Source organism: Oncorhynchus kisutch, linkage group LG3 (genome assembly GCF_002021735.2).
Source record: "Oncorhynchus kisutch isolate 150728-3 linkage group LG3, Okis_V2, whole genome shotgun sequence".
Taxonomy (NCBI): Eukaryota; Metazoa; Chordata; class Actinopteri; order Salmoniformes; family Salmonidae; genus Oncorhynchus; species Oncorhynchus kisutch.
Window position 1 is genome coordinate 21,326,777 of NC_034176.2, and position 20,618 is coordinate 21,347,394.

Below are 20,618 nucleotides of genomic sequence, written 5' to 3' on the forward strand. Positions count from 1 at the left end.
TGCTATGACCTGCTTAAAACAATTCCATATAGTTTAGTAGTACCCCCCACCCCCCCAGATTAGACAGGGATTAGACTCTTATAGGTTAAGAAACCAACTACAGTCTGTCGTCCTGTCATCTCAAACCAGTCTTCTCTTTCACTTCATGTGTTTCTGATTAACTCCTTTATACTTCTCTACTGTATTGTATACACCCAAATGGTGGAACCAGCTTCGCCCTACCGTCGGGATACTGAGTCCCTGCACAACTTTCAAAAAATTCTGAAAAACCTACCTCTTTACGAAGTAAAGTGTCCACAATTGTTCATAAATTTTAAAATAAGGCTGTAACATAACAAAATGTTGAAAAAGTCAATGGGTCTGAATACTTTCCGAATGCACTGTAGCTATCTTAAGATAAAGGCACTAACTGTAAGTCACTCTGGATAAGAGCATCTGCTAAATAACCAAAATGTAAATGTATTAATTTGCTTTAAATGTGCCCTATTGATGTAATTGTGCTGCAACTGAATTGCTCTTCTGGGACAATATAGATCTATTCTATTGTTCTTAGGTGAGGAGGAGATAGCCAGGGAGCTGGAGGAGCTCTATGGTGACATCGATGCGCTGGAGTTCTACCCCGCCCTCATGCTGGAGAAGACACGCCCCAACGCCATATTTGGCGAGAGCATGGTGGAGATGGGGGCTCCCTTCTCCCTGAAAGGCCTTCTGGGTAACCCGATCTGTTCCCCAGAGTACTGGAAGCCCAGCACGTTTGGAGGCCAGACAGGCTTTGATATAGTCAACTCAGCCTCGCTGGAGAGACTGGTGTGTCTGAACACTAAGTGGTGTCCGTACGTAGCCTTCAGTGTGCCTCCAGCTGGGCAGGAGCCGCCGCCAAGGAAAACGTCCACTGAACTGTAAGCTATAGTGAGTTTACTGTAATCCATGGTTACGTTAGTGTTGTTGTATGGTATTATTGTAATGCCCTTGCCCACCTTTGATGCCTGTACTGTATATTATGTTTATGTTTGCAAGGACTGCATTTATGAATCATCACCAAGTTCCCTATGTACGTTGTACTTTGTGAACATGAAAAGTAGCCTGGATTAAAAACTCATAAAATAGTGAAATAGTTTGTAATAAGGTTTATTTGATATTAATTTAGGTCTACATTACAGTACATCCATAATGATCTAGCTATGGTCATTGATTTAACAGTATTTTTGCGAAAAGGTAGAAATGAAAATCACATTGGAAACTGTATAACAGAATATTGTCAAATGAAGTACAGCAGTATTATAGTTGGCCATTCTTGAGTAAATAAAACATCTATTTGATACAGTACTGTTTTTGTTTGTTTTACTTTACAGTATGTGAATGTTATATCTGTTTCAAATAACTTTCATATTTTTAGTTGCTATTTTATCACCCATACAAAGGTAACAAGATCACTAAAGATTGATATATTTATACACCAAAATAAATATGTAATATTACAAAATAAAAAACTTTGTTTACGATCACTTCTGTTGACATTGTCATTGTTAGGAACAATTGATACGGTACATGTTGTTGAAACAAATACAATGATAAAAAAACAATTCTAAATTGTTACACAGTAATGTCTGAGGGATGAATTCATGGTGGTAGAAAAGGAAATTCATGAAATTGAGACATTTCACTGAACATAAAGTTAACTGATCCAGATAATGAACACACAAAATCACTGATCATCTCAATTTTGGGTCCGCTGGGTCTCAGTTGGGACTTCAGCCCTGTCATCATAACATCTTCCTTTGGTTTCAGCACAGAAGTAACAGTCTGTTTATGGCCCAACAGAGGGGGGGGGGGGGGGTTACCTGAATAGGAAGTGTACAGCAACAAAGATTGCAATATTTTGTACACCGCTGTTTTCTCCTTGGCTTTTTTCATTGTAGAATATACAACTGATAAAAATGTATTTGCACATTCAAACTAGTTTATGAAGTATATAAATATAATGGACATGTACACAACACGATATACTCAGTAAAGTCAGAAACCATGGCATGTAGAGGATTATGGAAGCAGTTAATACTTTTTTTGCCTATATTACATTGTTTTTGCTTCCTATGAATGCATTATTTTAGGTCTAAAGAACCATTATGTAAAGGACATTTGTAATACACATTGAAGCCATAATACATTGTTTCCCTATTCAAAGGCTTCAGTAGTAAGAAAATAAACTGAGCAGAAATAATGTATATGAATAAATTATTCTCGTGATTTTTCTTTGCGAAGGACAGAAACAGAATACATTGACATTACTTTGTTATTGGGGCGGCAGCGTAGCCTAGTGGTTAGAGCGTTGGACTAGTAACCGGAAGGTTGCGAGTTCAAACCCCCGAGCTGACAAGGTACAAATCTGTCGTTCTGCCCCTGAACAGGCAGTTAACCCACTGTTCCTAGGCCGTCATTGAAAATAAGAATGTGTTCTTAACTGACTTGCCTGGTTAAATAAAGATAAAATAAATAAAAATTTACACATTTGTAGCTGACTGGTACAGTATGTGTAGAGCATTTTAGGTTGATTAAAGGCATCAGAGTAAAGGCAGTTGTCCTATAGTCTTCAGTGGATGGTTCCAGAATCCAGATGGATCCCTCTTTTTGATACACACACATTCTCCTCACCATCGTCAGAACAAGACAGTTGAAATGTGAAGACAACCAACAATCCAGCCAAACTCTCCAGTGGAGACTAATGGCAACATCTGTGTTGGAATAATCTCTCCATCTGCCTTTCCCTCTTTATCTAGTTACTTACTCTGGCGCACGGTAGGAGCCGATTGGTCATGCTCCTGACTGTGGGCCAATCGGGAGCTGAGCTGGGGCCCTGGTGCAGTAGCGGTGGTAGCATTGATCTGGGTGACGGCTGCCACAGTCGTGGTGGTGGAAGCAGGGGCTGCTGGGTAGAAGTGGACATCAACGGCGACGGTGGTAAGGCCCAGGGAGATGCAGTGGGAGAGGAGGAGGGGGGCATTACTGTGGCAGATGCTGACACTGTGGCGGACCGGTGTGGCATAGGGCTCAGCTGTCTGGAGGGTCAGGGAGGAGCGCAGGCTTTCCTCACGCACAGGAGGTGGGGAAGGAGAGAGAGAGGGGGGATGGGGTAGGATTTCTTGGCCCTGGCATTGTCCGTATTCTACTCCTCCGCCCCCCCAGTCCTCCACACACTGCAGCTGGATACTGGGGTGAGACAGGCTGCATTCCTTCTCTTCATCCAGGAAGTGGTCAACCTGAAGTGGAAAGGATCCAGACAGCTGCTGCAACTGAATTTGTAATATATTGGTATGGTAATGTGTGGGAAATTTTATATTTGACCCAATTTTACATATTGGGTCATGCACGCGCACACACACACTGACCTGTGTGTCTTCGCTGGGCTCAAGATAGGTCTCTGCTATGAACGAGTGTTCTGGAGTGTGCGGGGGCTGTGTGTCATCAGAGGCAGGGTCTATCATCACAGTGACTGGGCTGGGGGCAGGAGGCCTGGCGCGTGTATCTGATGTGTTGGGGCTTTGTTCAATCACAGCCACCAAATCATCATCCTCAAATGCCCTTTCAGAACAGAGGATACATATACTTAATATTAGCCATTAGGGAAAGTACGGTCCTATTTTCATAGAGATATCCTCCACAACAACAACAATAGCGCTGAAACCAGTCACCTGTTCTCATAGGTCCTCCCAGTGTCCAGACGTTCAGCATGTCTGCATGGGATGCCCAGGTTCCTGGGAACTGTGGAAGACAAGGCTAATGGGATTCAATAAGAGAAATTAATATTTCCACTTCTGACTCAATGCAGGGTTTAAATCACATACAGAATCTTGGGAATGAGCAAAACAATTTTTATATTTTTTATAGGGGTTCCCACATTCCTAGGGGGTGACCTGGTTTGTTATGAGAGTGTCTTGTCTTAAGAGTATTTTAAACAATGAGTACAGTATGCCAAAGGGTGGACAATAGGAGGAAGTTACAGTGAGCTAAACAGGCCCACTGACTTCTAATAGTGGGGACAGGCTCGTTCTTCTGGACCAGGGAGTAGAAGGCCATGGTGATGAAGATGAAGGCCATAGACACACCCACTCCCACCACGATGGGGATGTCATGTTTCTCCAGGACTGGAAGCCACGGAGGAGGAGGCTTTACTCTGGGGGAGGAGAGAGATTGAATGAGACAGAGCGAGAGAGAGTGTTCAATTATTCTCATTGTTAATGGTGATTATAATTGTCTGAAGATCCAAATACAGTATGTAAAAGACAGACTTTGGATATTAAGAGGTTCATTTGTGATGTACATTTCTCTTGCAACATTATCCAATGAAAAATCATTAGGAACATAACCAAGTCATGGTCTCATCATGCAGAACGTTAGGTCGTTACAGTCAACAGAATAATACGCCCAAGTGCGTGTCGTAACTCGTGCAACTATGTAAGCAAGATAAAGTGATAGCAGCTGTGGTGGAGTTTCATCTGGAGTTTAAGCCTGTCAGCCCCAGATAGATAAAAGCTGCTTACCCCGGTATCTACAATCTTCACCAAACCAAATCCGGACATCTTTTGCAGATCATTATCTATTTTAAGAAATTCAGGTCTTGAAAGTTCTTGCATTGATTAAGCCTTGTTGTTGCATTCCATTACTTAAAAGATTGAGTATTATATTTTGCTTTTCTCAAATAAATGTATGTACACTGTAAGCAGAGACAGTGGAAACTATCTACTGTGTGATGTAAGGCAGGGATCATCAACTAGATTCAGTTGTGGCCCGATTTTTACTTGAGCGAATGGTCATGGGGCTGGAACATAATCACAAATATTATGTAGACTGCAAATTGACCGCAAGAAGCCCAAACAGATATAATACTTGCCTAAAACATTTCAAACCTCGCTTAAATTTGTAAACGGTCACATATATCTCTCTATTATGCGTGGGAATACTTTGGAAAAATTTTCCTAATTAAAATAACTTGGAACTGATTTGCTGATGTTTTTACAGTCTTTTATGCGCAACAATAAAAATAAAATGTGTTGTTTTTGCTCAGAAAACATGGGGGGGGGCAAATAAAATCACTTGTGGCGAGCTGCTAGTTGGGGAACCGTGATGTAAGCAGGCAAGCCTGGGAGGAATAAAAGTCCCCTCCGTCTCCCTCCTCCTGTCTCTGTACCGCATGGTGCCCTACCTGGGGTCCTCATTGGTCCTCATGGGGGACTGAGAGGTGTTCCTCTTCAGCCACTCTGTGGGCTCTGTGTCATTGGGCCTGGTTGGTTTGGCTGGATGAGCTGGGTTAGCAGGCTGGCTCGTGTTCTGCTGCAGGGGGTCTGGGGTGGAGGCATAGGGGGCACTAGGGCCCTGGGGGTCAGGGGTGGGGGGTGTGGTGATCAGGTCAGGAAGATGGGTGTTTGAGCCTGAAGGCTGGGTGAGGAGATCTGTACGCTGGGTTTGTGTAGGTTCATGCTGGGTTGGTGATGTTTGAGGCTGAGTTTTGGATGGTTGAGTTTGTGAGCGTGAAAACAGGGTGATGGTGCTAGGATCCTGGATATGTGGGTCTGAAGGATTACTTTGAGGTACAGGATGGTGGGTTTGAGCGATTGAGTCGGGAGCATGCAGGCTGTGAATGAGTAGAGACTGAGTCAAAGGTTCTTTGGGCTGGGTAGGAGAATCAGGACGCTGGGTAAAGGGATCAGACGGGTGGCTGGAAGAGTCTGGAAGCTGCGGGAGTGAGACCAGAGACTGGGTAAATCTGCCGATGTGGTTTAGGGGTTTAATTGGTTGCTCAGTGACTTGACGCTGGATATGCATGACTGATGGCTGGTTGTGGAGGCTTTGGGATATGGACTGTGTTAATGGAGATTGGCTATCTGGGACTAAAACCTGCCGTTGTGTCACTGGGGGTGGGTTGTGTGTTAATGTTGGCTGGTTAGGTATTATTTGAATCTGAGTGAGTGAGATGACTCTATGAGTTACTGAAGGCTGGGTGAGTAGGTCTAAGGGTTCAAATAGAGGTGGAGGTAGGGGTTGTAGCACTGGATGCTGGATCTGTGTGACTGGGGACTGGGTTGGATTGGCCGAGGCCAGGTCAAATGGGTGCAGAGAGTGAATTTCAGGTGGAACCAGCAGTCCTGTTTGTCCTCTGTAGAGACCTGCTAGTCCTAAAGCTGTCTGCCTGAGAGACGAGAGCAGTCGTAGAGTGTCAGGAGTAGACACTTGGGGGATGTCATTGCTTGAGTCTCTTTGAGTTGCTCGGACTGCAAATACAAAATAATGGTATCAAACAAAACAATCCATGCTAGTAGAACACCAAGAAAACCACTGCTTTCTTTGGGTTTCTAGGCTCAATAGCTGACTGTATAAAGTTGATGTCAAAGAGTGTGATTTAAAATCTAAAGAATGCACGTTACATTAAAAAAAGTCAAATATTGGCAAGTAAATACAGCAAAGGGTAGTTAGTACAAGGATGTGGCTGCACTGCAATGTACAGTTTATGTTTTTGTCTGTACACACCTGTGCTTCCTCCCTGTAGGGAGACACGTGAGTGGGTCATCTCAGAATGCTGAACTAGACTCAGGTCATTACTGGACAGGGGAGTTCTCTGCTCTGCTTCAGTCTTTGGAACCTGCAATTTGTGAAAAGATGTTTGTCAGATTCATGAAATTTGGCATTGATAAAATGCATAATACACTGAGCCACTGAAAGCCGTTTTAAATAATTACACAACTGAAGAGTGACACAAAGATGTGACTCGGGATGTTAGACTTGTCTACTACTGATTATGGTAAACAATTCAGCAGACAAGCGATAGACTTCCACACCAACCTCATTATTACTCACTGCAGATACAATCTGTCTATGCTGCCTTTCTCTATCAGCTGGGTCATCTTCAGCTTAAGATAGAGAAGAAAATGATGAGCATATTTGAATACAGACCCCATAAAGTAAAGACTTTTCAAAACTATTTGAATTCAGATCTCAGAAAGTGACTACTTTTTCAAAACTATCTGAATACAGATCCCAGAAAGTAACTATTTTTTAAAACTATTTCAATACAGATCTCAGAAACTATTTGAATAGAGATCCCAGAAGTAACTACTTTTTAAACTATTTGAATACAGATCTGAGAAAGCAACTACTTAAAATATATATTTTAATACAGATCTCAGGAAGTAACTACTTTTCAGAAACTATTGGATTGGCTGCCTTCAACTACTGGTAGGGCTGCATCTGGAACTGCACGTTGAAGATCGAAATAAAATAAATAGAGCACAAACAATCTCCTGTATTATTCCAATCCATTTTACAGTCTCTCCCCCCTACTTGATCGACTTTGGCTGGTCACTGGTGTAGCCTACACACTTCATGTCGTACACAAAACTATTCGAACTATTGCATTCCATGCCTCGGAAATCATACGCGCGATGTCATGTTATTTTTTCAGGTGGGGAGTAGGCTACATGCAGCTATTTACATGTTTTACACAAAAAATATTATTGACATGTATTTGTACTTTTCCGGATAAGTTAAATGCTTGGCTGCCTAGAAAGTTCGGCTGTCCAGAGGTAGAAGGGGGTGAGTAAAGACCGAAATGTGAAGGGAGGGGAGGGTGAGCAGCAGCTACGTTACGCCTATATCACATCAACATTCAAATCGCATTTTGGTAAACCAGAAGTACATTCATTTCCAATGGAACGCTGCGTTTGCCTTGCAGCATTGCCCAGCAGAGGCAGTTGCAGTGCGTTCTGTGTGGTGCATACATTGTATTTATCGTCGTATGCGTCAAACTGTATGCATAGCCGGATCGGTGTGATCAAGACTAGAGAAACAAATGTGTGCGTAAAATAACGCATGCGCAGAATGTGACCCAGATCTTTCCTCTTGATATTTTTTTCCCCCGTAAAAAAAAAAAAAATCTTACCTCTTGATCACACCGACTGCTTTATTGCGCAAAATGTTGTGTGTGCCTGTATTCTGCTACCATTTCTGTCAAATCCAATGTATGCACTTGCCAATGCAATGTAATGCTGACAAGGCAAACGCAACATTCCATTGGAAATGAATGTACTTTTGGTGTACCAAAATGCAAAGATGATGTAGGTGTGGTAGAAGCATTAGTTTTGAGAAATCGGTTTCAGGAGGGGCCTCTTTGAACCTCTTTGTCCATCTGAAGGAAAGTGTTCTTGTTTCATACACACACTATAACATTTATAAAGGGTATGTATTACGCTGAATACAAACTAACATGATTTTCCACCTACCTTGGCCATAGTTTATTCAAGAAGGTCGTTTTTTATATATTTAGTTTCCTTTCAACACTTAATAGACATATTTTGTTACTGTTATCATTCTCAATAACACTTAACATTAAATTGGTATTGTGCCTGTGTAATAAAACTGTCATTATTTTTGGAGCAACATTTTATTAGTATGTTGTTCCATAATACTTTGGTAATTGCATAGCAATGCGCTGACAGTTTTTGTAACTACTGTACACAAGAGGAAAAGTGATGCACTATATTGCAATTTCCAAAGTCCTATGTAACAACAATGTTTCTATTGTAATAATCAAAGTTACTACACATGTATAAGAAGTTGATGTCAAGTGTATTACCTTATGTCTCACTCATTTATGAATATATATATTTGTTAGTCATTTTGAAGCTGCAAAAGTGGTCTACTTTAATGTTGAGGTAATATCATAAAGTCATGGTTAAACCAGAGATGGTGAGGGTGGCTCTTCTCTGCTGTCGTCCCACTATGTTCTCAGCGGTACAGTGATAGTCCCCTGCATCAGACACCTGAACACTGGAGATATGCAGAGCCCCCTCATCTGCACACACATGAAGGCACAGTCACACATTCACCAAAGCTCTCATTATTCTCCTTAACACCGATCTCATCTCTTCAGATCTGTAAACACTAGTAGAATGGATTTATGCCATCATAAGGGAATGTGGTAGGGTATCTTTCTTGGCAGGTGTAAGTTTTATTTAAAATGTGACTGGCTCACCATCTACATGCCTCTCCAGGGTTGGGGTGATGGAGTGTCCCCTGGTCCAGGTGTACCTGATGGGGAGGTCCCCCACTGCCCTGCATGGCAGGACCACATAGGACCCCTCTGAGCTGCTCACTGCCCCCAGGAAGGACACTATGATGGGGCTTACTAAGCCAGAGAGAGGGGGAGAGAGAGAGAGAGCACCACATTGTCTCAATACATTCAGATACTAAGCACCTTAATCACACCTGAGCTTCACTTCCGGCTAATGTGATGAAGTTAACTTTGTTGTCCATACATGGGATATAGGCCAAGATTTGTAGCATGATCAACAGTACTCGGCTCTATTAAGGCATCCAGACATCCATTATACGCACACTTCTATAGTATAACATCAAACAGAATGTGTGTACTGTACTGGGGAAGGTAAGTTACCAGCGACACGTAAAGTAGCTGTTCTCCGGTCATGCCCCACAGTGTTGGAGGCTTCACAAGTGTACGTGCCCTCATCATAGCTCCTGACAGACAGGATGTAGAGGGTAGTGTTTCTCACGCTGAGAACAGAGAAGCTTGTCATTCATTACCACAAGAAGGTTGGTGGTCTGCAAGCTAACGGTTCCTGACAGATTGGTTGATTACGCCAAATACTTCCTCTAGTGATCAGTAACACAAGACTGTGTTCGCCCACTGAGCTAAAGCCTCACAGAACCCCCTCTGTTACACTGAACGTACCCCACAGCGATCTTGCCACCAGTCTGAATGGAGCGTCCCTGTTTGGACCAGACAATGGAGGGGAGGGGCTGTCCCCAGACCTGGCACTGGAACACCACCTGGGCCCCTACAGGGACTGTCACCACTTGTGGCCACAGCCTCACCGAGGGAGATGCTGGTGGTCAGGGGGTGGAGGAAGAATAGGCTGGTTAGCTTGTTACTTCTGTACCTAAGGAAGTATATCTCAGATAATTAACTGTGTCTTAGATTATGATTGCAAGTGTATTTGTATGAATATTAATGTGCTGTATCAGGTATCATCCTGAATATCTCTTATACAGACAGACACATGGCTAGACAATAATAAGCCTACATCCTGTGTGATGCCATACAGTATCTACCCAGAACGGTCAGTCTGGCAGCTCTGGAGGTCACAGATCTGTACAGGTGGACATTGGATGCTCTGCAGAAGTAGACTCCACTGTCTGTGTCATAGACACTGGAGAAACGAGCAGTTAATTACAGCTTGAAACTGTCTGGTTTCACTGGAGGATTACCATCATACAGAAAAATAATCTAGTCATAAGCTAGACACACTCTATACACACACACACTGTACACACACACCTGTGGAAGATGAGGTCTCCACTAGGCCTGACAGTGAAGTGTGTCTTGGGAGCGAGGAGGCGGTTGTTTTTGAACCAGGACACTGTTGTTGGAGGCCTGCTGTAGGGGGGTCTACAAACCAGTGTAACAGACTCCCCCATCCTCACAGACTTGTTGGTAGGCTGCTGGACAAAGGTCCACCCCATCACTGTGGAGAGGGAGGGAGGTACTGTATGTCAGTAAAGGGGCTAGTATAGATATGATATTTGGGTTTGTTTGACAACAACCAGAGCACCTGTTGGAAGGAGAAAGGCAGTCTTAGACCTGACTGTCTCCCTCTTATTCCTGGCCTCACAGTGGTAGGAACCCTCATCATCCTCAGACACGTTCCTGGGGATAAATGGCACAGCACACCACACACATTAATATCACTTTTGTTATCGCTGCTTGCTTTTTACATTTGATTTAAAGGTAAACAACTTTTATAATGTCTTAATGTCCTCAAGATCTCACTTGAAAACAAGCAGCTGTCCCTTGTTCTGCAGACTCAAGCCAGAGTTGTTCACAAGGAGATGGCTGTCTTTGAACCATTGCACTGTGAGAGGCGGTAAGCCTCGGACAACACAGCCCATGGAGGCCTCCGTCTCTATGGCAACTGTGATGTTGTCAGGGCCCTGAGTGATCTGCAGCCTTGTAGGGACTCCTGCAGAGCAACAGAAAAACATGGGGGTGTGCCTCAATACTATATAGTGGCTTTCTTTCCTAAGTTCAGTTTCCTCATGTTTAGTTGCCCTACTTTAGTCAACCTTGATTTAGCATACAGCATATGATTTGGATCAGTTACAGGAACGATGTATACATTGATACAGTAGTGTTAAGTAAATGCAGCAAAAAAATAAATGTCCCTTTTTCAGGACCCTTTCTTTCAAAGATAATTCGTAAAAATCCAAATAACTTCACAGATCTTCATTGTAAAGGGTTTAAACACTGTTTCCCATGCTTGTTCAATAAAACATAGACCATTAATGAACATTAATGCACCTGTGGAACGGTCGTTAAGACACTAACAGCTTACAGATGGTAGGCAATTAATCTCACAGTTATGAAAACTTAGGACACTAAAGAGGCCTTTCTACTGACTGAAAAACACAAAAAGAAAGATTCCCAGGGTACCTGCGTGAACGTGCCTTAGTCATGCTGCAAGGAGGCGTGAGGATTGCAGATGTGGCCAGGGCAATAAATTGCAATGTCCGTACTGTGAGATGCCTAAGGCAGCGCTACAGGGAGACAGGACGGACAGCTGATCATCCTCACAGTGGCAGATCACGTGTAACAACGCCTGCATAGGATCGGTACATCCGAAAATCACACCTGCGGGACAGGTACAGGATGGCAACAACAACTGCCCGAGTTACACCAGGAATGCACAATCCCACCATCAGTGTCCGCAATAGGCTGAGCAAGGATGGACTGAGGGATCGTAGGCCTGGTGTAAAGAAGGTCCTCACCAGACATCACCGACATCACCGGCCACAAACCCACCGTCGCTGGACCAGATAGGACTGGCAAAAAGTGCTCTTCACTGGCGAGCCGCGGTTTTGTCTCACCAGGGGTGATGGTCGGATTTGCGTTTATCGTCGAAGGAATAAACGTTACACCGAGGCCTGTACTCTGGAGCGGGATCGATTTGGAGGTGGAGGGTCCGTCATGGTCTGGGGCGGTGTGTCACAGCATCATCGGACTGAGATTGTTGTCATTGCAAGCAATCTCCTCCAGCATGAGAATGCCACCAGCCATACTGCTCATTCTGTGTGTGATTTCCTGCAAGACAGGAATGTCAGTGTTTTGCCATGGCCAGTGAAGAGCCCGGATCGCAATCCCATTGAGCACGTCTGGGACATGTTGGATCGGAGGGTGAGGGCTAGGGCCATTCCCTCCACAAATGTCTGGGAACTTGCAGGTGTCTTGGTGGAAGAGTGGGGTAACATCTCACACCAAGAACTGGCAAATCTGGTGCAGTCCATGAGGAGAGATGCACTGCAGTACTTAATGCAGCTGGTAGCCACACCAGATACTGACTGTTACTTTTGATTTTGACCCCCCCTTTGTTCAGGGACACATTATTCCATTTCTCATAGATACATGTCTGTGGAACTTGTTCAGTTTATGTCTCAGGTGTTGAATCTTGTTATGTTCATACAAATATTTACACGTTAAGTTCGCTGAAAATAAACGCAGTTGACAGTGAGAGGACGTTTCTTTTTTTGCTGAGTTTACTTAAGTAAAAATACTTAAAAGTTCTACTTAAGTCATTTTTAGGGGTATCTGTACTTTACTAAGCCAAGGCTTTCGACTCTGTCAATCACCACATTCTTATCGGCAGACTCAATAGCCTTGGTTTCTCAAATGACTGCCTCACCTGGTTCACCAACTACTTCTGTGACAGAGTTCAGTGTGTCAAATCGGAGGGCCTGTTGTCCGGACCTCTTGCAGTCTCTATGGGGGAGCCACAGGGTTCAATCCTCAGGCTGACTCTTTTCTATGTATACATCAATGATGTCGCTCTTGCTGCTGGTGATTCTCTGATCCACCTCTACGCATACGACACCATTCTGTATACTTCTGGCCCATCTTTGGACACTGTGTTAACCAACCTCCAGACAATCTTCAATGCAATATAACTCTCCTTCCGTGGCCTCCAACTGCTCGCTGCCAACACCTGCCCGCCCGTTCAGCATCACTACTCTGGCCGGTTCTGACTTACAATATGTGGACAACTACAAATACCTAGGTGTCTGGTTAGACTGTAAACTCTCCTTCCAGACTCACATCAAGTATCTCCAATCCAAAGTTAAATCTAGAATCGGCTTCATATTTCGCAACAAAGCATCCTTCACTCATGCTGCCAAACATACCCTCGTAAAACTGACTATCCTACCGATCCTTGACTTCGGCGATGTCATTTACAAAATAGCCTCCAACACTCTACTCAACAAATTGGATGCAGTCTATCACAGTGCCATTAGTTTTGTCACCAAAGCCCCATGTACTACCCATCACTGCGACCTGTATGCTCTCTTTGGTTGGCCCTCGCCTCATAATCGTCGCCAAACCCACTGGCTCCAGGTCATCTACAAGTCTATGTTAGGTAAAGCCCCGCCTTATCTCAGCTCACTGGTCACCATAGCAGCACCCACCTGTAGCACGCGCTCCAGCAGGTATATCTCACTGGTCACCCCCAAAGCCAATTCCTCCTTTGGCCGCCTCTCCTTCCAGTTCTCTGCTGCCAATGACTGGAACAAACTGCAAAAATCTCTGAAGCTGGAGACTCTTACCTCCCTCACTAGCTTTAAGCACCAGCTGTCAGAGCAGCTCACAGATCACTGCACCTGTACATAGCTCATCTGTAAATAGCCCATCCAATCTACCTCATCCCCATACTGTATTTATGTATTTATTTATTTATCTTGCTCCTTTGCACCCCAGTATCTCAACTTGCTCATTCATCCTCTGTACATCCTACCATTCCAGTGTTTAATTGCTATATTGTAATTACTTTGCCACCATGGCCTATTTATTGCCTTACCTCTCTTATCCTACCTCATTTGCACATGCTGTATATATATTTTCCTACTGTATTATTGATTGTATGTTTGTTTATTCCATGTGTAACTCTGTGTTGTTGTATGTGTCGAACTGCTTTGCTTTATCTTGGCCAGGTCGCAGTTGCAAATGAGAACTTGTTCTCAACTAGCCTACCTGGTTAAATAAAGGTGAAATAATGGTGAAATCTTTACCTTCATAGTTAGACAATTGTGTACTGTTTCCACCACTGCTTTCATACAGTATACAGAAACAGAAACAGACCGACCTCAACACTAGTTCCGTCATCCATGCTGTTCTACGAGGACAGGACAGGGCAGACATAAGGGATACGGAGTAGGGGAGAGGCTGTGCATTGTCTCACCTTGTACTGTGAGTGTAGCTGCCTTGCTTTCCCGGCTGGTGTTCAGTAAGGTGTTGTGTGTGACACAGACGTATTCCCCCTCGTCCTCTATTGAGACATTAGAGAGGTGAAGAGTGCCTGAGGTCTTCCTCTGGTTACCCCCTCCATATTGACCCTGGAGAAACACACTTTGTATTTAAACATACACAGCCACACACAATCAAATGTACATACACAAAGACATAAAAATGGATATGCGATCAAATCCATACAATACATGCAAAGCCTAATGCATTTGATACCTGAATCTGAGCGCCTTTGGTGAAGAGTGTGTTGTCTTTGAGCCAGGTGATGTGTGCTGGGGGGGAGCTGTCCCCTGAGACACACTGGAGGAACACTGGCCGACCCTCACTGACTGTCTGAGACTGAGGACTGAAGAACACCACCTCCAGGTCTACACACAAAGACACACAGTATCAAACAAAGAATCCAATGTATCTATGTTTTTCTCATTTCCGAGACAGATTTCACAAAAAAGCCAGATAATATGTGTATTAAAGCTAATGCATTGTATTATTTCAGCAGAAGCATATAGAAGAGCTGAGAAGGCCAACTAACCAGCTTCCATCACTTGGACAACAGTCATGATGTGTTTGGCTCCAATGCCTGCACTACAGACATATCTCCCTAGGTCCCCCTCTCTCAGCTTGGGGAAGAACAGAGATCCGTTGGCCAATTGGTGGATCCCTCTGCCAGGACCAGGAGTCAATGCTGCTGGCTCTCCACTGGCCCTCTCCCATCTAACAGACAGTTCCCCCTGGCTGCTGGAGTCATACACTGCACAGTACAGTGTGAGGGGAGCACCCAGTACACCAACACCATCCTCTGGATGGGTGGAGAACACTGAATACAGACACAAGTGTGAGATACAAAGTGGAGAGAGAGAACAGGCGGCAAATTGACAAACTGTATTCTGAGACTTCCCTATTAAGGGTTGATCCTATAAGTTATGTTAAGTAAGACATGAGACCCAGTCAGTCTAATTGTCAGTATCTTGTCATAGGAAAGGATACAGAAATGATCAGTGCACCAGTTAGGCACCTACATTGCTAGTTATGTATAGTAAAAATTATACTTTACTTCAAAACATTAATGTTAGATGCAATCATTGACAGTGAAGTACCCAGCAAAAGTGAGTATTGTGTTTGAGTTATTACTCTACAGAATAAAATTTAAAAAACATAACAGGATTCAATAACATTAATATATGAATTTACTAAAAATCTAATGATTGAATATGTTCCCAAACATCCAGTCTACCTGAGGACTGAGAGAAATCACAGATTACAGTGTGGTGTGAAGCTGCATGTTGCTAGGAGACAGAGGAAGCTGAAGCAGGTTTTTTTTAAAGCCTTTTGTCACATTATACATGGGGTATGGAAATTAGCATTGGGACTATTTAGAAAAACTGGTCTCGATCATTGCAGAAATCATGATAGAATTTAATTGATACATAATTATCTCGTAGTATTAGTGTTGCAATTCATAAAGGTGGACCTATCTCTAATGAAAACATTGTTCTGTAAGTGTCATTAATGATATGACGAGAAACAAATCACCAGTATTATGCAATAATTGTGCAGCAACCAGTCTATGCATTAATTATGGATACAATCATTAGGGAACACCAAGTTCATGACAACATTTGGCCCCACATTAATATTAAACGGCATTAACAGCAACAAAAGGGAGAACATACATACTGTAAACCCTGTGTTTAGTTTGCCTCTCACTCACCCAGGTCAGACAGGGCTGGTTGACCATGAAGAGAGCAGGAGAGAATGAGCAGCCAAAGGTGAGAGGTCACAGGAGGGGAACTGCAGACAAACATAGACTCGAGCATCTTACTGCAGGGCTCCACCTGACACTGAGGTCCAGAGAGGCTCGTCCATGGCACCAGCAGTGTACGTGTCCTGAGAAACATTGTGCCCATCATCTTATATAAGTAGGTTTAAAAAAGGTAGCTTGGATGTTTGACCAGTTCAATCAGGGGCCTAGTTCATTTCAAATTTTCCCTGTGTTGTTTGCAATTATTCATCTCATTCATCTCATTGCGTAACTAATAATATTTTGCATCCAAAGGGGTTGCCAATTGTGTTGCACTACTGCAGATATTTTGTGCATGTACATGTGTGTATGCATTTTCTCAGTGCTCCATGTAATATATGAAAGAGCTCAGTTAGCACCACTCTCTGTCTCTCTCTGTATGATACCTATTTTGGTTGTGTGTTTCAGTGGCACCGCGATGGCAGTGGAGCATTGTCTGTTACTAGCCTCTTTACTCTCTTCAATGGGCCAGCCACTTCATCCTCCAGTTCAGCAGCAGCAGCCCCTCCACTCAATGAAGGTGACATGAAAAGGACTGCGGAGCTTTGTACTGTGAAGATCAGTTATCATCAGCCCCCCTGGAAGAAAGCTGCCTGTCTGATCACATGGGCTTTCATGCTCAGCCCAACATGTCCATGTAAGGATAGAATGACTATGTGATGTGACAGTTGGTGCTCATAGAGGCATGTGTTTCACACACATGAACATTGATTTTAAAAGTATGGAAACATACAACACCAAAGGCAACAAAGCTTACACTTCAATTTCCATTCAATGTAAATATTTGAAGTAGACGCCTAAAAATTCGACACTAATTTAAGTGTAACAGTGCAGACAGTGTGGACACAGAAAACTTAAACCCCTTAGAGGCGATGTCTGTGCCCCCAAATAAAATTAATTAGCATAATAACTAAAAATCTAAAGAGAATCAGTCAGTTTAAGCTAGAGATATATTTTTGCATTGTATGCATCTCAATCTGCGGTGAAAGGTGACAGTTAGGAGCAGTGTCTATCAGACCATGAATTGTCCTGAAAATCAGTCTCCTCACAAAATCGTCTGTAGCGTCCAAGTTTGTAGGTCTGGCCTACAATCTACACTGAACAAACCTATAAACGCAACAAAAAAATGATTTCAAAGATTTGACTGAGTTACAGTTAATATAACGAAATCAATCAAATGAAATACATTAATTTGGCCCTAATCTATGAATTTCACATGACTGGGAATACAGATACCTTTTCAAAAAAGTAGGGACGTGGATCAGAAAACTAGTCAGTATCTGGTGAGACCACTATTTGCCTCATGCAGCGCGGCAGATCTCCTTTGCATAGAGTTGATCAGGCTGTTGATTGTGGCCTGAGGAATGTTGTCCCACTCCTCTTCAATGGCTGTGTGAAGTTGCTGGATATTAGCTGGAACACGCTGTCATACACATCGATCCAGAGCATCCCAAACATGCTCCCGGGGTGACATGTCTGGTGAGTATGCAGGCCATGGAAGAACTGGGACATTTTCAGATTCCAGGAATTGTGTACAGATCCTTGGGACATGAGGCAGTGCATTATTATGCTGAAACATGATGTGATGGTGGTGAATGAATGGCACGACAATGGGCCTCAGGATCTCGTCACGGTATCTCTGTGCATTCAAATTGCAATCGATAAAATGCAATTGTGTTAGTTGTCCGTAGTTTATGCCTGCCCATACCATGACCCCTCAAATAAATGTTTCACAGAGTTCAAGTAACAGACACATCTCAAAATCAACTGTTCAGAGAACTGTGTCTTTGTGAGACGCAGAGTAGGTGAACTGATGATCTCCGCATGTGGTTCCCACCGTTAAGCATGGTGGGAACCATGTGGCTACTTTGAAGAATCTCAAATATAAAATATATTTACATTTTTGAAAATTAAATCAAATAAATCTTCTTCAGGCTAGGGTCCTTTTTTTCTCAATTTACACCTGACTGGCGTGCCCAAAGTAAACTGCCTGCTGCTCAGGCCCTGAAGCCAGGATATGCATATACTTGGGACCATTGGAAAGATGACACTTTGAGTTTGTAGAAATGTTAAAATAATGTAGGAGACTATAACACAATAGATATGGTAGGAGAAAATCGAAAGAAAAACCAACCAGAATTTTTTTGAGAGAGAGCCCATGCTATTACAATGGAACGTAAAGAGGCATTCTGAAATCTAGCTCTCAGGATGCAATTCCTATGGCTTCCACTGGATGTCAGCACTCAATGCTCAAGGTTTCAGGCTTGTTTCTTCCCAAACGAGTAAGAATAATGAGATTTACTACAGGGACACAGACTTGGAAATTCGTGAATGCTCGCGCGATGAAGAGGACACATACTTGTTCATATTGTTTTCCTATTGAACATACTTCTTTCCGTATGAAATATTATAATTTAATGACATTTTTGGGTGTCTGAGGATTGGTTAGAAACATATTTTGACTTCTTGAAACAAAGTTTAGGGGTAGATTTTTGGATTCCTATCTTGGCATGTTGAACGAGTGGATTACTCAAATCGATGGCGCCAACTAAACTGACTTTTTGGGTTATAAAGAAGGATTTTATCTAACAAAACGACACTACATGTTATAGCTCGGACCCTTCGGATGACAAATCAGAGGAAGATTTTCAAAAAGTCAGTGAATTTGTAATCGCTATTTGTGAATTTATGAAACCTATGCCGGTGGAAAAATATTTTGATGTGGGGCGCCATCCTCAAACAATCACATGGCATCCTTTCGCTGTAAAGCCCACTGTAAATCGGACAGTGTAGTTAGATTAACACAAATTTAAGCTTTAAACCGATATAAGACACTTGTATGTACCTAAATGTTTAATATCCATAATTTGTATGATTATTTATTTGAATTGCACTCCCTCCAGTTTCACCGCTAGCGGGACACCTACCTTCAGTTAAGTTTTTTGGTTACTACATGATTCCAAATATGTTATTTGATGTTATTTGATGTCTTAGAATAATTTGTTAAACACTATGATAGTGAAAGTGGTCCCATGGCCATGGACCCTGGCTGGTAGTGGAAGTGCTTGATAGTGGGCATGTGAATGGGCACTTATGTGTCTGACTCATCTGGCATGGGAGGCAGAGCCAGCAGTGGGTATGCTAACACACAGCTATCTGATGAGAGCCTGGGGGTGTGTGTTTGCTTTGCCTCACAGCAGACCATTTACCTCACAAGCAGTTTAGCAAGTCATTAAGATTGGATTTAATCTCTTACTCAAGCACTTAAATGCTCTGTCTCTCTTTTCCCTAAGATTTTCTTTGTTTTGGTTTCAGATGTCTTGCATTATTTGTCAGCAGTATTTTTATGTAAAAGAACACTCATACTCCAATGAGACAGGCTCCCAAACCATCAAAATGCAATCAATTTGTTTTTGAATAATACATTATTTATGTGTAATATTGAAAACATACATAGATGCATGAAAATAATTCCAGTGCTTGTAAAAGGCCACTGCAACATTACCAAATTAATATGAAATGTAATTACCAGAAAAGCACAAACAGCCACTGTAATATTACAGTATATTTGAATGTAACTGCAACTAGCACTATTGTTACTGGAACTAACACTATAGCTTTAAACTATTCAAATGAATGACCAAATAAATGCAGAAAGCATGTAAGTGTTACCTATTTTAGCAAAATAACTCAAATTACAAGACAACCTTTGCTTATGCTACTTATTTGCAAGTTATAGAAATATGAAATACAGTATTAGGATGTATAAAGTAATATACTCTACCTTCATCCAGTAGATCTCTCCAGCTCTCTCCAGTCTGTGCAAACCCTCCGTTCGTCAGCTGCATATGCTTAGGTTCCAGGTGGAAAGGACAAGCCACGCTCACTTGTACGCACACACACACACACACACACACACACACACACACACACACACACACACACACACACACACACACACACACACACACACACACACACACACACACACACACACACACACACACACACACACACACACACAAACAGAAGAGCAGCGCATAATCCAATTATAGCCATAGTAAAGAACAAAACCACCTTCACACACATGAGAACAAGGAGATCCCAAATGTTCCACTTCCAACAGTATTATAACAAGCTTATTATCACGATACAATACTAAGTATTGTGTTTCTATTATTGTTCCCAGTGAAGGAGCACTGATGAGTTGAGAAAGAAGACATGCACAGATAATGAAAATTCATATTAATTATAACTCATGAATATGTTTAACCATTCAGTTCATGCCAAAATACATTATTTGAATGTACTATCAAGAAGAATATGGGGCATACAGTATGAATCAAATAAAATGTTATTTGGCACATGCGCTGAAAATACAATAGGTGTAGACTTTACCCTGAAATGCTTACTTACGCCTCGACCACTTCGACAGCATCATTGCATTTTGGTGCACCAGAA

The 20,618-nt window shown here is 42.6% G+C and overlaps 2 protein-coding genes across 4 annotated transcripts in view; one reads left to right on the forward strand and one right to left on the reverse strand.

The window, feature by feature from the left end:
- Window positions 1–1,505, forward strand: part of ptgs1 (prostaglandin-endoperoxide synthase 1) — a 57,339-nt gene extending 55,834 nt beyond the window's left edge. For both annotated transcript variants that reach the window (XM_020469828.2, XM_020469835.2), the window contains one exon: window positions 554–1,505. In XM_020469828.2, coding sequence (XP_020325417.1) covers window positions 554–903 — 350 coding nt within the window. In that variant the 3' untranslated portion in view covers window positions 904–1,505. The remainder of the gene's footprint in view (window positions 1–553) is intronic.
- Window positions 1,113–19,995, reverse strand: LOC109871645 (uncharacterized). 2 transcript variants are annotated; one of them, XM_020462582.2, is made up of 20 exons: window positions 19,942–19,995; window positions 16,068–16,243; window positions 14,889–15,173; window positions 14,573–14,724; window positions 14,292–14,445; window positions 10,838–11,027; window positions 10,620–10,714; window positions 10,346–10,532; window positions 10,120–10,217; window positions 9,740–9,893; window positions 9,443–9,561; window positions 9,023–9,175; window positions 8,729–8,842; window positions 6,835–6,902; window positions 6,523–6,634; window positions 5,201–6,266; window positions 4,023–4,171; window positions 3,690–3,759; window positions 3,387–3,579; window positions 1,113–3,257 (listed from the first exon to the last, which is right to left on the reverse strand). In XM_020462582.2, the coding sequence occupies exons 2-20, from the start codon at window positions 16,171–16,173 to the stop codon at window positions 2,778–2,780; spliced, it is 3,945 nt and encodes a 1,314-aa protein (XP_020318171.1). In that variant the 5' UTR covers window positions 16,174–16,243; window positions 19,942–19,995; the 3' UTR covers window positions 1,113–2,777. The 2 variants fall into 2 exon arrangements, with proteins under 2 accessions (XP_020318171.1, XP_020318165.1); XM_020462576.2 differs by having other exon boundaries at window positions 3,690–3,774.
- Window positions 19,996–20,618: the final 623 nt, after the last annotated feature.

Bases quoted from the DNA above. Each gene is read 5' to 3' on its own strand.
- LOC109871645 (XM_020462576.2), bottom strand. From the start codon at position 16,173: ATGCTCGAGTCTATGTTTGTCTGCAGTTCCCCTCCTGTGACCTCTCAC. The intron at 11,028-14,291 runs GTGAGACAATGC...GTTGCTCTGCAG, and splicing joins AGCTACACTCACAGTACAAG to GAGTCCCTACAAGGCTGCAG. The intron at 6,903-8,728 runs GTTTAACCATGA...CTCTATCTTAAG, and splicing joins AGCCACCCTCACCATCTCTG to CTGAAGATGACCCAGCTGAT.